The following is a 13947-nucleotide window of genomic DNA, read 5'->3' on the forward strand; positions in this document are numbered from 1 at the left end:
TGCGTAAAGCGCCGACAAAAGCGCTCGGGCTCCTGGGCCCCGCAGCAGTGGCCGCGCCCGTTGTAGGGTCGTGTGCTGCCGTGTGCTGCCGTGTTGCATAATGCCAAAGTTCGACGCCGAGCGCGACAAAGCAGCTAAATCCCGAGATGCTGTCGCTAGGGCAGCTTTCAATTGCCCCTTTGCAATTCCTTGGGTTTGTGTTGGTGCGCGTGCCATTTTTTTGGAAACCCAAACAACGCGAAATTTCTTGCAGCTTGATCCCCTCAAAATATTTTGGCGCATTGTGATCGTTATTATGCCTTCACAAGAATGAGTGGGCCACGCCTCAAGAAACGGTGTCGTAGTCGCGACCGATGGAATGGTCGACGGACCCTAATGCAGCATTCTGTTGCGCAATGCCCTGTGACTTTCTATCACCTACATACTGTTACAATACATACACTATAGTGGCTTTGAGGCGCGCGAAGCAGCTTTAAGCGAACGCGAGGCTCACGAGCCTCTTCCCAGGCACTGCGAAATCAGCAAGCTACGCGGGCAATGGTAAGTGCAGCGCTGCTGCTGGCACCTAAGTCCCACACACGTGGGAGACATGGGAGTAATCCGGTTCGCCCGGAGTGCATGCTCAAGGCCTGCTGCCGCGGAGACGCCGGCCGGGCGCGTTTTTTGGCGCCCGATTCGGATGTTGGTATCCATACCGCTTTACTTATATGCAGCTGCGCTGGGCATGGTCGCGGCCCGCTCAGGATCGTTAGGCGCCACTTCGTCCCTTCGCTGTGGTAACTACACGCACCTTGAAAAACTCTTGTGCCAGTGGGCCTCTTAACGCCGTTAACGGTCCACAAGGCGCCTGCCTCCGTCCCCAACCGCACCATCACCGCCGTCACACAGGCCCTTGGCCTATCTAGTGGCGGGCCCTGCCTTCCCGCCCAACCAAGCCCGCTCCTCCCTTCGTACTGCCATGGAATACGGTACCAATGCCATCCACCCGACACGTGCCCACGCAAACACGCAGGCCGCCGCCCATCTGGATGTGAGCTCGGGGCAATGGCCGGAGGAAGTATTCCAGGCGGCAAGAGAAAAGGTCACATACAAGTGCAATCACTACAGCTACGTGCGGAGGCTGTTGCACGCGAAGGAGCGTGCGCACAGACAGCTGGACGCGCGACTACAGTACGGCGAGGTACGTATGCAGGACGTACGGTCCGATGGTCCACCAACATTCATTGCACTTGTTGGCACGCTGGGATGATAGAAACCTGCAAACCAAACTTGGCATGGCAAGGCGCCACACTACTAGCACGCCGGGAAGGCTATTTGCCGCAACCTGGATTGGCCGCCGCCCTAGCATGCGTGCATGCGAACCTGCCTCGATCCATCCTGACATCCTCCATCCTTCCCTGCACGCACCCGGCGCCTTACAGATCCACGACGACGGCGGTCTGTTGACCAACAGCGATCATGACCGCGACGGTGAGCAGAGCTCTAGCAGCAATGACGGCAGTGACAACGAAGCCAACCGCGTGGGGAACCTGCGCCGTAACGCCGCCGCGGACAGCAGGACGGCAGGCGGCGGCTACGGCAGCTGCGGTGGAGGCTCCGCAGGAGGGCACGGCACGCCCGGTAGCAGCAGCCGTAGCAGCGCCGGTGCGGCTCATGCGGCGCCCATCGCCGCGGCCGCGTGGCTGCGTGCGGACATGAGCGGCATGCTGCTGGGTCGCAGCAGCAGCTCGCGCAGCATGTCGGCTGCGCAGACGTGGCTCCTGCGGTCCGAAACCGGCAGTGGTGGAAAGGAGCTACCGGAGGCGGCGGCGGCCGACGGCGGTGGCTCGCAGCCGCCACCCGCTGCCTCGCAGCGGCGCCCAAGTGCCGCCTGCTATGGTGGCGGCGGGCCCGCCGGCGTAGGTTGCGGCGACAGCGGTGCCGCCACTGGCGGACATGACAGTGCACCGGCGTTGAGCCGCGGGCGCAGCTTCAGCAACGGCAGCCGTGGTGTCAGCAGCCTGAATGGAGACGCAGCAAGCGGTGCTCTTGTGGCCTCAGCGCTCAGCTTCACAGCCGGTGCCGCCGCGTCATCCACGGCGCTCAAGCCCACGCCGCCAGCGCCACTGCGCGGCGCGGCGTCATTCACGCTTGGCAGCAGCGGCGGCAGCAGCCGCAACGGCAACCGGGCCGGTGCAGCTGCTGCCAGCTGGGCCCGCGCTTGCACTGCAGTTGCTGCCGCGGCTGCCGGTGGCGGCGCGTCGCCGCAAGCTCCGTCGCTGCTGCTGTCGCCGCGCTCGCCCGCTTTGCAGCCTCAGCAGCCCCCTAGCAGCATGCAGCAGCTGCTGCAGCACCAGCGCTCCATGCCACGCGGCCGGGCATCCGTAGACCTACCGATGGCCGCCACCGCCACCGGCACCTGCACCACCGCCGCCACCACTGCGGGTGTGGTGGAGCAGCCGCAGCAGCCGCAAACTGCACAGCCTCAGCCGCCGCAGGCTCAGTCCAAGCCGGCGCCGCTCACGGCGGGCGCCCTGTCGCTGAGGCTGAGTAAGCTCGCCAGTTCGGTCGGCATTGATTACATGGGACTGGGCCGCCGCGCAAGCGAGATGCAGGAGGCCGCGGCCGCGGAGGTGGCGGACGAGATGCAGCAGCGCAACGGTGGTGACGACACGGATTCGGCGGATGAGGCGGAGGCCGGTGACCAGCTGCGCATGCTGCGTGGCACGGCCGCAGGGGAGCACGTGGATCGGAGCTGGAAGTCATTTACGATGGGTCTGCGCAGGCACACCACAGCGGATGGAAGCTGCAGCGTTGGCGTGGACGCAGCGGCTGCTGCTACAGTAGCCGCCAGCGAGAAAAGCTTCACTGCAGGCAGCGGCGGTTTTGCTCAGTTCCGTAGCTCCTCTATGCGCATTAGGTTTGTGCCGGAGGATGATGACGAGGAGGAGGAGGAGGAGCAGGAGGCGGTGCCGCAGAAGCCGCGTGACCGTTACGGCGCGTACCCGGGGCGGGGCAGTGCGGCTAGCGGCCGGCGGAGCAGCATGACCACTAACCTGGTGCTGCCTCGCTCGTTTGAATGCGCCAGCGCCCCAGCGGTGAGTTTCGAGGTACCTTAATGATCTGGCTAGCATGGTAAATCCAGGACCTGGATTGTGTTACAGTGGCCTAGCGCTGACCAGGAGTGCTGCATCTGCTTGTTCCAGTCTAAGTATGGCGGCGAAAGGGGCGCATTTGGTGCCATTGCTGCTGTCGCCGTTGTGTGCATACGGAAAGTCACCGCAGTGCAAACGCTGCCGGACCCCATCGACTGTTGTCCATGAATGTTGTCCATAAACTTAACGGAGCACACGCCGCTTCGTCCACGCGCGCTGCAGGATGGGACCGCTGCGGCTTCCACTCTGTCGCCACTTCTGACGCAGCCGCCACCAACCCTGACCACGCATAACGATACCAGCCGCGGCACGAGCGGCATGGCAGCTGGAGTCTTGACTGCCGCCTGTGGCGATGGGGGCGCCGCTTCGTCTGCTACCCACACCACGACGATGACGCCAGCCGCCGCGCCGGCGCTGCGCGCGCGCAGCTTCACTGCTGCGCGTCGCTCGAGCTTGTTGCTGGCGGCCGCGGGCTCAGAGGTCGCCTATGCTGTCCCCCAGCTGCAGCTGCCTCCACAGCTGCTACCGAGCGTGCACGGCAGAGGCTCTGCACGCACGCACACCTCTCCACGCGCCGTCTGCCTGCCTGCTGTGGGTCGAGAGCTTGCTCCTCTGACGTGTCAGACGATACCTGCCGATCCGGTAGACGCGTTTGATGCTGCATAAGTGGTTCCTGGACGCTGCCGCGCACCGCAAAATTATGTTCCAACTGATTGAGAGAGAATGCATGGGAATGCTCATTTCCGTAACACATGCATGGACACCGAGCTATGCAGCGCACATGCAGCAAAATCACACGCCGCAAGCCTCTTTATGTTACTACTTCCTGAAGTTGCACCCGTGCTGGTTGCCGCTTGCTTGCAAGGTAACCCTGTACACCGTGCCTCGTGACCGTGCCTGTACAGCAACGGAGCACCTCTGCATGGAAATACGGTACTCTACGTATTGCCATACATATGATACTTAAGCATCCACCCAGGGGGACTCATAGAGAGAGAGATTGTCCTTCATCAGAGTGTACCGTTCTGTTATGTCGCATCCATGCTGAACTTGTGCACAAATCACAACATGCCTTACAACAAAACGATTTGCTTGACCGTACAGTATTCATCAATGCGTGGTTTGCATGCATCTTGTGGCGTAGCATGTCGTAGTAGCCGGCAGGAGTGTGGAGAGTGGAGAGCTGGTTGATGCTAGCTTTACGGCAATGAAGGAGGACAGGGGGCCTGTGGAGTGTGGGGTGCATGTTCCATGAACATGAATGGAGTGCTGAATAGGCGCATACCTTTTACGCGTGCTGGCCCAAGCTGGCCTTTGCTCCGCATCCGCTCCTGTGTTCTTTTGCCAGCTTTCATCAGTGTTTGTTTTGGGCCTGCTGTGCTTGTGCTTGACAGCGGGACGTGGCTGGACACATGGCGAGGCCGTGCTGTGCCTGTACAAACCGAACTCGGCTATGGTTGGGCGGGAAATGAGGTAGATGCTAGACGGAAAACGTGGCGTGGGCGCAGGCGTGCAGCAGCCCACTGTTCCCTGTGCGGTCAGAGCGCATCTGCTTATAGGCTGCGTACAGGTTGCTATGGGCGTTAAACCGTGCCTGTGGTTGCAGATGCGTAACTACAGCGGAGACGTGGAGGATGCCTGAGGATGGAGTGTGGAGAAGCTGTGTTCTGGGAGAACGACAGGCAAGGGACGCGCACAGCTATGGTTAGGCCCAGGCTCAGGTGCGGCCCATCTTCGGTGCAATGGCAGGGTCAAGTAGGAAAGCGTGGCATGGTGATGAAAAGCCAGATGGGCCAGTACGAAACGCCACATGCCGGGAAGTACTGCGGGCTCGCCATGGAGCGAAACCCCGATGAGTAAATGACCCTGTACCATTGCTCTGTACTAACATTTTGACCTATAAACCAAGTGATTTAGGACGGAGGCACCACGCCAACGACGATGCCGACAGCGCACTTGACGAAGTCAAAATCATTGCGCAGGAAAGAGGCCAAAGAACAACAAGAGCTTGATGAATTGAGAGACAGCGTGCTGGTAAGCTGAGAGTTTTTCCAGGTTGTGCAAGACGAAAGCCTTTAAGTTGCCCAGCTTTGCGAGTGGGTCACTGTATGAAATGCATATCATCAGCTCGGTATGCTGTGTCGCCAGCGGAGAGTGGCCTCTGGCCATTCGTGAATTGAGTGCCTATGCGCCCGCGTTGACCCAGAACGACCGCGTGCCGGTTTTGTATCTTGGAGAATCCCTTGAGTCTGAATACGGGTCGTCGTCCAGGAGCTGGAACTGGCGTTCGTGCCGCGTCACCGCCCGCGGCAACCCTTACCCCTGGCGTGTCATTTCCGGCTGCTCGCTGACACCCAACCCTGCTCGCTCGGTTTCGCCATTATTTCGCAGGGCTCTCTGCTCGGCCCCAAGCCGCAGCTGCCCACGCCGCAGGAGATACTGGCCGTCGGCCGGCAAGAGGTCAGCGCTCGGGCGGAAAGCTTCTACCACGACCGACTCGCGCACTATGCTTACGCACTGCATCACCGCCCGACCGGCGCGCGTGTGCAGTTTGCCAGCGCCGCAAAGGATGCTGGCGCCGTAGGCGGCGGGGATGAAGACGCGGGCGACCAGGAAGAGGACGGGCTCCTGCTCGAGTACATGTCGGTAGCGGGGCGCTGGCAGGAGGTGTCGCTGTTGACCGAGGAAAGCGACCCAGGGATCGCGGGCGGCGTGGCAGCCATGCAGCCCGTCGACGACGTTGAGGGGCCGGCGCCGCGTGCAGGCCCTTCCGGCAACGGCGGCGGCGGCGCTCCCGGGCGCGAGCAGGACGCGGCCGAGCGGGAGGGGCAGCCAATGCCGCGGCTGCTGGATCAGCTGCTGGGCGCGCCCGACGCCGGAGCCGCCTTCGCCAGCCGCCGGCGGCGCGAGAGTCTGGCGGCGACTGCCGGCGGCGGTCGTGCGGGCGGGTGGCGGCGCAGCCTGGATGAAGGCTCCCGCATACCCAGTGGCGCTGGCTTCTGCAGAGGCTTGAACAGTAGCAACAGCAGCACCAACTACATCAGTCGCCCGGGTCTTCCATCCTCAGGCACAATGCCCATGCTGCTTTCTAACTCAGGCGAGACCCCGGGTGCGCCCGGCGCGCCGCCGCCGCCGCCCCTGTCCGGCTCGGAGAGCAGCGTCGCGTCGGTCAGCAGCGGCATAACATACGGTGGGTTGGCTGGCGTCGCGGGGTCGCGGCACCGGTCGAACACGGCGGTGAGTATGCCACGTGCGTCATCACTAAGGCCCGCAACAGCGCGGCTGGTGGCTGGCGGACAGTGGCAGGGGCAAAGCTACGGAGCAGCCGCCGGCAGCGCGGCTTCCCACGAGCTGCGTCGCAGCGTTGACCCCTCCCCGCATGAGGGCGACGCGCTTGCCGTCACCACTCCCACCTCAGCAGCTGGAAGTGCTGGGGCGGGGGCGGGGGCTAGCACCAGCGGCGTAATGGCGCGCCGAGCAAGCTTCAGCCTGGGTCCTGCCAGCGCAAGCCAGCTGAGCATGTTCGGAGGTGGGCTGAGCAGCTACGGCGCGGCTGCCGCAGCTGACCCCAGCCCGCACCCTCCGGTGTGCCTTGCCGGCCTGCCAGCCGCCGCCTTCCACGGCCCGCACCCGCCCCCGCAGCCGCACCCGCGCCCACACCGCGCCTCCACCTCAGCGGCGATGGGTGCGCTCGCAACGACATCTGCCTCAGTCGCCGCAGCGGCTGAAAACAACGGCAACGCGAGCCTGACCGCCATGAGAAGCGCCTGGCAGCTGGCGGATGCGGCTCACTCGGCTCGGTCGTTGGGTGCTGCAGCGCGGGCAGGCGGCTCGTCGCTTGCGCCGGCCCTTGTGGGCAGCCCGGCACCGCCTGCGGCGGCCAGCGCGCCGCAAGCGGCCACCAGCACCAGTGGCCTCAGCGTGCAGGATGGGCTGGGCTTGGTAGGCGGAGTGGACGGCGGCAATGGCAACCTGGGTGCCGCGGGGCAGGCGGCGTGGGCCTTGGCGGCGGCGGCGTCGACGCCGCCGCCGCTTCCGATGCCGTCTGCGCCGTTACGCTGCGTGCCCCGCACGGCGTCGTGCACGGCCGTCATTCCAAGCGGTGGCTCGGGGGCCAGCGGCATGGGTAGCACCGGTGGCGCTGCGGGCGGCGCGGCGCGGGATGCGTGGTTTCAGGCTCGCGAGGCGGCTGCGGCGTCTTTGCAGCAGCGGCAGCGGCAGGAGGCACATCCCAAGGACGAAGAGGCATACCACACTAACGAGAGTGAGGAGCAAGAGGACGAGGAGGGGGATGAGGAGGGGGAAGATCACAGTCAGCCAGGAGAGGAGGACGCGCGTGGCGAGGCCTCGGGTGCCAGCGCCGCGGCAGGCCCGAAGAAGAAAAAGAAGAAGGGCACGGGCGGGCGACTGCTGGAGGAGGGGGGCAAGGCTGTGGAATCCAGCTGGCGAAGCTTCAGTGCGGGAGTCACGGCGCTGCGTGCGGCGGCCGCATTGAGCATGGGCGGCATCGTGGGGCGAACCAGCATGCGCTTTGGCCGCGCAGTGGCAGCAGACCCGGCCTCGGTTGCGGGTGGCGAGGCCGCGACAGGGATGGCGGCAGGAGGGCCGGTGGTGGGCCCGGGAAGCTTGATGCTGAGCCGGCGGCAGCGCCGCGCATCCAACGTGATTCTGCCGTACCCCGACGAGCACACCAGCGCGCTGGTAGGTGGGGGCAGAAGGGCAAAAGGGGATTTGGTGGAAGGTTTGCAGTGCCCCTGTCGGTGTGCCTGCCGTCATTCTCACACTTCCCCCACCTTATATGTACCTCGCATGCTTTGGAGTGCGTCTTCCTCGCACCGTCGCCATGTGACCTATGGTGAGACCCGCTGCTTTTCCCCACGCCTCATTTACAGGCGGGCCCTTATGCTGGAGCCGGCGACGGTGACGGCAACCCGGGCGGCGCTGGTGCCGCTGGCAACGCCGCCGCCTGCTCCCCGCCGGGCAAGGGCGCGGCGCACACGCCGCAGGCAGCGCAGCTTGCGGCGATGTTGGACACCATCCGGCCCGCCTCGCTGGCTCCTCCGTCTTCAGTCTCACCGGTGGCTAGTTCCAAAGGGTCCCCCACGCCAGCACGAGGTCACGCGCTCGTCGCACGCGTCCCGTCCTTTCTGTCACGACCGGGGCCACCGGGGCCAGGCCAGGTGTCAGCAGGCACAGCCGCAGCAGCGGCGGCGGCAGCGGCGGGCAGACTGGCACCCATGCCGCGGCACGCAAACCGGCGGGCGTCGCTCGACGAGACCTGGCTTGGCGCCAGCTTGCAGCAGGAGCGTGCTGCAGCTGCGCCGCCGCCGCACCCACCGCGACGTGGTAGCTTGGAGATCACGCGGAGCGCCGCCTCGGCGGTGAGCATGGCGGCCGCATGGGAACCCCGGCCCTTCAGCAATGCAGCGGCACCGGCAATGACTGCAGCCGGGCCCACGAGCCCTACCTCGTCACAGTCGCAGCCGTCCTTTCTGAGGCGCGCGGCGGCGGGCGGCGGCAGCCCTGTCCCCTCGCCTGTGGCGGCAGCAACGGCGATGGCTGCTCCTGCTTCCGCTCCTTTACCGGGCGCTGGCGTCAAGTCCCAGACGACGGGATCCAAGTTGGGCGCATTCGACCGGCTGGTGCACAGCTTGTCGCATGTGCTGCACAAACCCGGAAGCAAGCGCCACTAGTTGGCAATTGGGAGGGCAGACGTTATGAAGTGCTCCCGCCGGCGCTGATTCCGGCGAGGCCTGGCTGGCTGGCTTTGAACCTCCGTACCTCTGAATACGCACGCAAGGCCGCACAGGCCACAGTGCCCTGACCTTGGTAGCGAGGCCTTCAGTCGCGCACTTGAACTTCACAGTTATTGAATGTGTGCGCATCGGTTTGCATCTGTGTATCAAGTCATTCACGCCTGGTGCAGTATGGTGCGGCATTCGTTGAGCATGCAGCAACAGCACCCATTTGCTTTATCCAACACTTGCCACGCTGGCATGTTATGCATGTACCTCAAGCATCGGAAGAGGCATGCCGCATGCGTAGCGCAATCCGTTTGAGCTAACGGGTACTCTATACATGACCTATACGCTGCGTCGTGCGTGTCATCCGAGTCGCGCAGCGCTCAGCGTAACAGCTTGCTGTGTTTGCAGGCAGATAGCGGCGGCAGAGGTCGGCTTGTTCTGTGCGGTGCATATCATTATTGCGGCCGGGACCGTGCCAGCGGCACCACTGTGTATGTGGCATTGTTACAGTACGCATCATAACATTTTATGGCAGAAGTGGTTGCCTTTCCTTCCTTGGAAAGCAAATGTGCCCGTGTTATGACAGAGCTGTGCCCGCCAACGCTCCAGGTATGGCCTCATCTTATGGGTTACGCAACCGCACATGTTGGTCAATTCATTTAATTGTTTATGGCACAACCCCTGCCGATGAGAGATTTAAGCTTCGAACGGTTGCACGGACACGGGGGGGCAAAGTAGCGCAGTCAAGTCATTCAGTGAATTTGCATAGTTGTGTTCATGTTAGATGATTTAGCCTTGGTCTGCCATCAGTGCCATGGGAGGCCGCGGCCTTGGGCCTGGGTCCTAAGACGGGCGGGCTGTCGCGTGGGGACGGGGCTTTGGGGCCGCGTTGCTGCCGCGTGTGAAGGCCGCGGGAGCCTGCAACCGAACGGACCGGGAGGCTTGCTGACCAGGCCCCGCACACGGCAATTTCAGGTTGCATGATGAAGACATGTAAACCACATGATTCTAAACCATTTTGTGAGGAAAACAATGGAGCGCGATCGCGGCCATGGACGAGACTGCATCGACAAGCGGTCGCGCGGCTCTTGTACTTGGAGCAGAGCTTTATCAATACGATCGCTCACAGCGCACACACACAGCAGCTACTGTACCCAGTATGCAAATCGCATGTAAGCTCGCTGCGCCTGTTTGCACTTTTGGTTGAGGAAGGCCACAACAACATGCCTTCGCACGTCAACTCAAAGACGATGGAGGAGCTCAGAAAGAAGTTCCTGGTAAGCGGTTATCGCAAAATGCTTCAGGTGCCTAGTCCGCTTGCAAAGACAACGATCGCTGAAGGGACGCGGTCGGTTTCAGAAGCAGTTGCGGGCTGCAACGCAGCATAGTTGAATAAACGGCAGTGTTCATTGTCCTCAGCCACACAGGATGGGTCGAACGTCCTCTCGCTGCGCTACCTCCACCTTGTCCTGCGCGCCCTTCACCAACCGTGCCCGCTGGCGCAGAGGCCGCGGCTTCCCGCCTCTCTCCCTCCCCATTCCCACCACTGCTGACCAGCTATTCCTCGCTCATGTCCCTGCAGAACCCACTCCTTCCCGTCGAAGCGCCTCAGCCCTCCGCAGTGGACATGCTGACAGCGGTGCGCGCGAACCATTGCTCCAATATGGTCGCTCGTGCGTCGGCGCAGGCCACGGCGGCCGCGCAGGCGGCGCCGCCACGACCCTCGCTGAACCGCCTGCAGTACGAGCGACAAAGCGCACCAGACGCCACGCCGCCGGCCGCGCCTCGCGAGCGGCAACGCGGGCAGCAGGGCGACATCGAGGGTGACGATTCCAGCACCGGCAGCGATTCAAGCAGCAGCGACGACGCAGAGCAACGGACTGCTGACGATGCCACACCAGCAGCCACCGCGGCGGCGCCCGGGGCGTCAAGGAGTGGCAGCTTACGATCCGCCTTGTCTCTTGCCTCCACCTCCGCGTCAGCAGCAGCGTCTGCTGTGCCCTCCCCCTTCCGCTGCTGGTCACGCATGTCGGCGACCGGCGAGGGTGCTCCCGCCAATAGCGGCGGCGCCTATGGCGCCTGCGGCGCCAGCCCCTTTGGCCACACCACCATGCGCATCGACCTGAACCAGGAGCGTAACAGCACCGGCAGCATCCATAACCAGGCGGCGCAGATGCGCGGCGGCCTGATGGGGATGGGGCTGAGGCTGAGTGGCGGCGGGAGCGGAGGCGGCGTGGGTGCCGCCGCCGCCGCCCACTCTCTGTCCACAGACGGCAACGTCTTGTCGCCGGCAGCGGCGGGTTCCTGTCATGCCGCAGCTGCTGCCGGCCCCGGGGCGGCTCCAAGGACGGCGACCGACAGCACACCCGCTGCCACCTCCACGCCCATCTCACACTACCCGCTACGCTTCAGCTTCACCGACAGTAAGCTGCTAGCGCCTACGACCTCCGCGGCGGCGGCGTCAGCCACCGCCACACGTCAACAACCACAACCGCAGCTACAGCCGCCGCTCACAACTATAACTGCCAGCTGTGGAGATGGAGGCTCGCTGCCGTCGCCGCCGCTGCAGACGCGCCGCCGCAGTAGCTGCTCGCAGCTGTCGGTCCCGGCGTCTCTGCTGGCGGCGGCAGCAGCTGGCAGACACCAGCACCTGCCGCCGGCGGCGGGCGCGCCAACCATAGACTTTATGGCAGTGATCAACGACGATGAAGCGGCATATCCTGGTGACCAAGACGAGGATCAAGATCCTGATTATTCCCCTTCCTGGTATCTGACGGGTGTTCCTGTCTCCAGCAGGCAGCCCGACCCTGCTGCATACCTAGTGGCCGCAACAAAGGCGCCATCAACCGCCACCGCCACCGCCGCTGCTGCGGTCACCGGCGCCGCTGCCACGCCGCTGCAGGCTCCGCAGCCGCCGTCTCCATCGTCAGGCCGGATGAGCGCTGACGGAGCCGCCCGGTTGCGCAGGCTTCGTCGCATGTCCGCGCCAGACGCCTCCTTCCTCGACGTCATGGGCGCGGCGGCGGCCGTCAATGCGGCACAAGCGGCTGCCAACGCCGCGGCGGCCGCTGTAGCTGCTGCCTCTGCGCCACCAGCACCGGTGCCACCGTCACCGGCCCGTGGCGTTCCAGCCGCCTCTGCCGCCGCCACCCTTGCTGCCGCCACGGGCCCGCTGCCAGCGGCTCCGCCTCCATCGCTGCTGCCGCCGGAGCTGCCGGCTGGCAGGAATGGCAGCGCACGCAGCGCTTTCCGTGCGCAGCTCTCGGCACTCTCAGCACTCCTCTGTGACAACCCCGCAGGCCCGGCATCGCCGGCGGCGCTGGCATCTCCGGCTAGCACGGCTGCCACGGGCTCCGGTGCCAGCACGCCCCGAGCGCCGCCGCCGCCCTGGGTGGGGCACATACGCTCCTCAACCCTGTTCTCGCCGCGCGGTGGCCACAGCCACAGCAGCAGCGGCTCTTCTGCCCCCAGCCCCCGCCGTTCACTGCTGCTCTCCCGCAGCCAGGCGTCACAACAGCCGCAGCAGCACGCGCCGTCACCGCTCCAGCCACAGCCGTCGCACGGCCTGCACGCCTCACCCCCGTCGCGTTCGGGCTCGACCGCATCGAACAGCGGCAGCGCCAGCGCCGCCGCTGCGGCAGCCGGCCTTGTCGGGGGCATGGCGCTTACGGCGGAGGAGGAGGCAGCACTCGCGAGTGAGGGCCGCCACAGCGACAGCAGCTTGCTGATGGCAGCGGCACGAGGCGCCGCCATGCAACGCCAAACAGCCGCCGCGGCCGCCGCCGCCGCCGCGTCGGGTACATTTGCTAGCGGCGGCGCCCTGCGCCCAACGCAGCTGCTGCCGGCTGCGTGTTCCGCTGCCGCCTCCCCTGCTTCGTCGTTCAACGGCAGACAGCATTCGGGTGGCTGGGTGATTGGTTCCCCCTCGGCTGCTGCTGGTGGCTCGCCGCAACTGTCGCTACAGCAGTGCTCAGATGACATCTTCCTCTCCAGCGCGCGCGCGGGCGCCGCACGCCTGAGCCTGTTGGGCCCAGCTGCCGGCACCTCCACCAGCACGACACTGGTGAGACATGCGCCTGCAACTGCGGCAGTAGCAGCCATGCCGTCCCCGCTTAGCCAGCAACAAGCTTCTGCTGCGCAACAGCCGCAACAGCAGCAGCTGCTGCTTCGGCGTTCCTCCCTTGGGCGGGGCCCATTGGACATGGGGCCAAGCAGGCGGGCTGGGTGAGGAGCAGGTCCTGCATGTGTGCTGTGCGGGCGTGTGATTGGAGAGGTGCGGTACGCTATTCGGATGGACGGCGATGCGGCAGAGCGGCAGAGCGGCAGAGTGGTAGTGCTGCAGAGCGGCAGAGCGGCAAAGTAGCGAAGTGGTATGCACGAGCCGCCTGCACGCACGCGAGGTACCTATCGGTGCACCGTGCCTGGCTGAATGATGTAAATGATGTACCATCATGAGGGTGTGCGTGCTGACATGTTGGGCACACCCATTGTATCATTGCATGAATGCATGGTGTGTCAGGTGTGCTGCTTCATTTATGGTGGCCAGCAGAACGTCGAATGCACTGTGCTTTGCGTTTAAGTTTCGCCACTTCATCTACACACTTGAAGCCACGGGTGCTTGAAGCAAGGCAAGGCATTGTGTGTGTGTTATTGTTGTGACGCAAGCCTGTGCCAGTGTGCCTGTACCTTTACATCGGAGACACGGACGCTCCGGTGCATTTTCGTAAAGTACATACTGTTCCCTTCATGGAAGTCAGCCTATGAGGCACGGTAACAGGGCGCTTCGCCGGTGCGTTGACATGGGGTTGCTGTTGACTCAGGTTGGCTACGTACAGGCCTGGTCTGGACGTGGCCTGGACGGCTGGACCATGGCTACGCCGCTACGTACCGGTGTATGCAAACAACACAATTGGAGTGCAGAGAAAGGGCCAAAGTCATGTAACCATCCACCGTGTGCACCTTCATCTAAGCATCTTCGGTAACCCTGTTGGGACCGTTGCAACTGAAGTCTTGTAACATAACAGGGGATGTCCATGGTACCTGGAATGGAGTGTTAGCCGGCCAAGTAC

The 13947-nt window shown here is 64.1% G+C and overlaps 3 protein-coding genes across 3 annotated transcripts; all 3 read left to right on the forward strand.

The window, feature by feature from the left end:
- Positions 1-144: 144 nt before the first annotated feature.
- On the forward strand, positions 145-4996 carry CHLRE_08g366800v5 (uncharacterized protein). Its single transcript, XM_043064949.1, has 4 exons — positions 145-540; positions 1013-1180; positions 1422-3077; positions 3357-4996. The coding sequence occupies exons 1-4, from the start codon at positions 538-540 to the stop codon at positions 3798-3800; spliced, it is 2271 nt and encodes a 756-aa protein (XP_042921950.1). The 5' UTR covers positions 145-537; the 3' UTR covers positions 3801-4996.
- Positions 4997-5044: 48 nt separating this feature from the next.
- On the forward strand, positions 5045-9887 carry CHLRE_08g366850v5 (uncharacterized protein). Its single transcript, XM_001696006.2, has 3 exons — positions 5045-5168; positions 5526-7835; positions 8027-9887. Exons 1-3 carry the CDS (start codon positions 5076-5078, stop codon positions 8825-8827), a joined length of 3204 nt encoding a protein of 1067 aa, XP_001696058.2. The 5' UTR covers positions 5045-5075; the 3' UTR covers positions 8828-9887.
- Positions 9888-9934: 47 nt separating this feature from the next.
- On the forward strand, positions 9935-13906 carry CHLRE_08g366874v5 (uncharacterized protein). The gene is made up of 2 exons (XM_043064950.1): positions 9935-10155; positions 10461-13906. The coding sequence occupies exons 1-2, from the start codon at positions 10129-10131 to the stop codon at positions 13104-13106; spliced, it is 2673 nt and encodes an 890-aa protein (XP_042921951.1). The 5' UTR covers positions 9935-10128; the 3' UTR covers positions 13107-13906.
- Positions 13907-13947: the final 41 nt, after the last annotated feature.

The sequence above is a fragment of the Chlamydomonas reinhardtii genome, chromosome 8, assembly GCF_000002595.2.
Source record: "Chlamydomonas reinhardtii strain CC-503 cw92 mt+ chromosome 8, whole genome shotgun sequence".
NCBI classification, from domain to species: domain Eukaryota; kingdom Viridiplantae; phylum Chlorophyta; class Chlorophyceae; order Chlamydomonadales; family Chlamydomonadaceae; genus Chlamydomonas; species Chlamydomonas reinhardtii.

Coding starts and splice junctions, on each gene's coding strand:
- CHLRE_08g366800v5 (XM_043064949.1), top strand. Junction 1,181..1,421: donor CGCGACTACAGTACGGCGAG/GTACGTATGCAG, acceptor GGCGCCTTACAG/ATCCACGACGACGGCGGTCT. Junction 3,078..3,356: donor AATGCGCCAGCGCCCCAGCG/GTGAGTTTCGAG, acceptor CGCGCGCTGCAG/GATGGGACCGCTGCGGCTTC.
- CHLRE_08g366850v5 (XM_001696006.2), top strand. CDS start 5,076: ATGCCGACAGCGCACTTGACGAAGTCAAAATCATTGCGCAGGAAAGAG. Junction 5,169..5,525: donor AATTGAGAGACAGCGTGCTG/GTAAGCTGAGAG, acceptor ATTATTTCGCAG/GGCTCTCTGCTCGGCCCCAA. Junction 7,836..8,026: donor ACGAGCACACCAGCGCGCTG/GTAGGTGGGGGC, acceptor CCTCATTTACAG/GCGGGCCCTTATGCTGGAGC.
- CHLRE_08g366874v5 (XM_043064950.1), top strand. CDS start 10,129: ATGGAGGAGCTCAGAAAGAAGTTCCTG. Junction 10,156..10,460: donor AGCTCAGAAAGAAGTTCCTG/GTAAGCGGTTAT, acceptor ATGTCCCTGCAG/AACCCACTCCTTCCCGTCGA.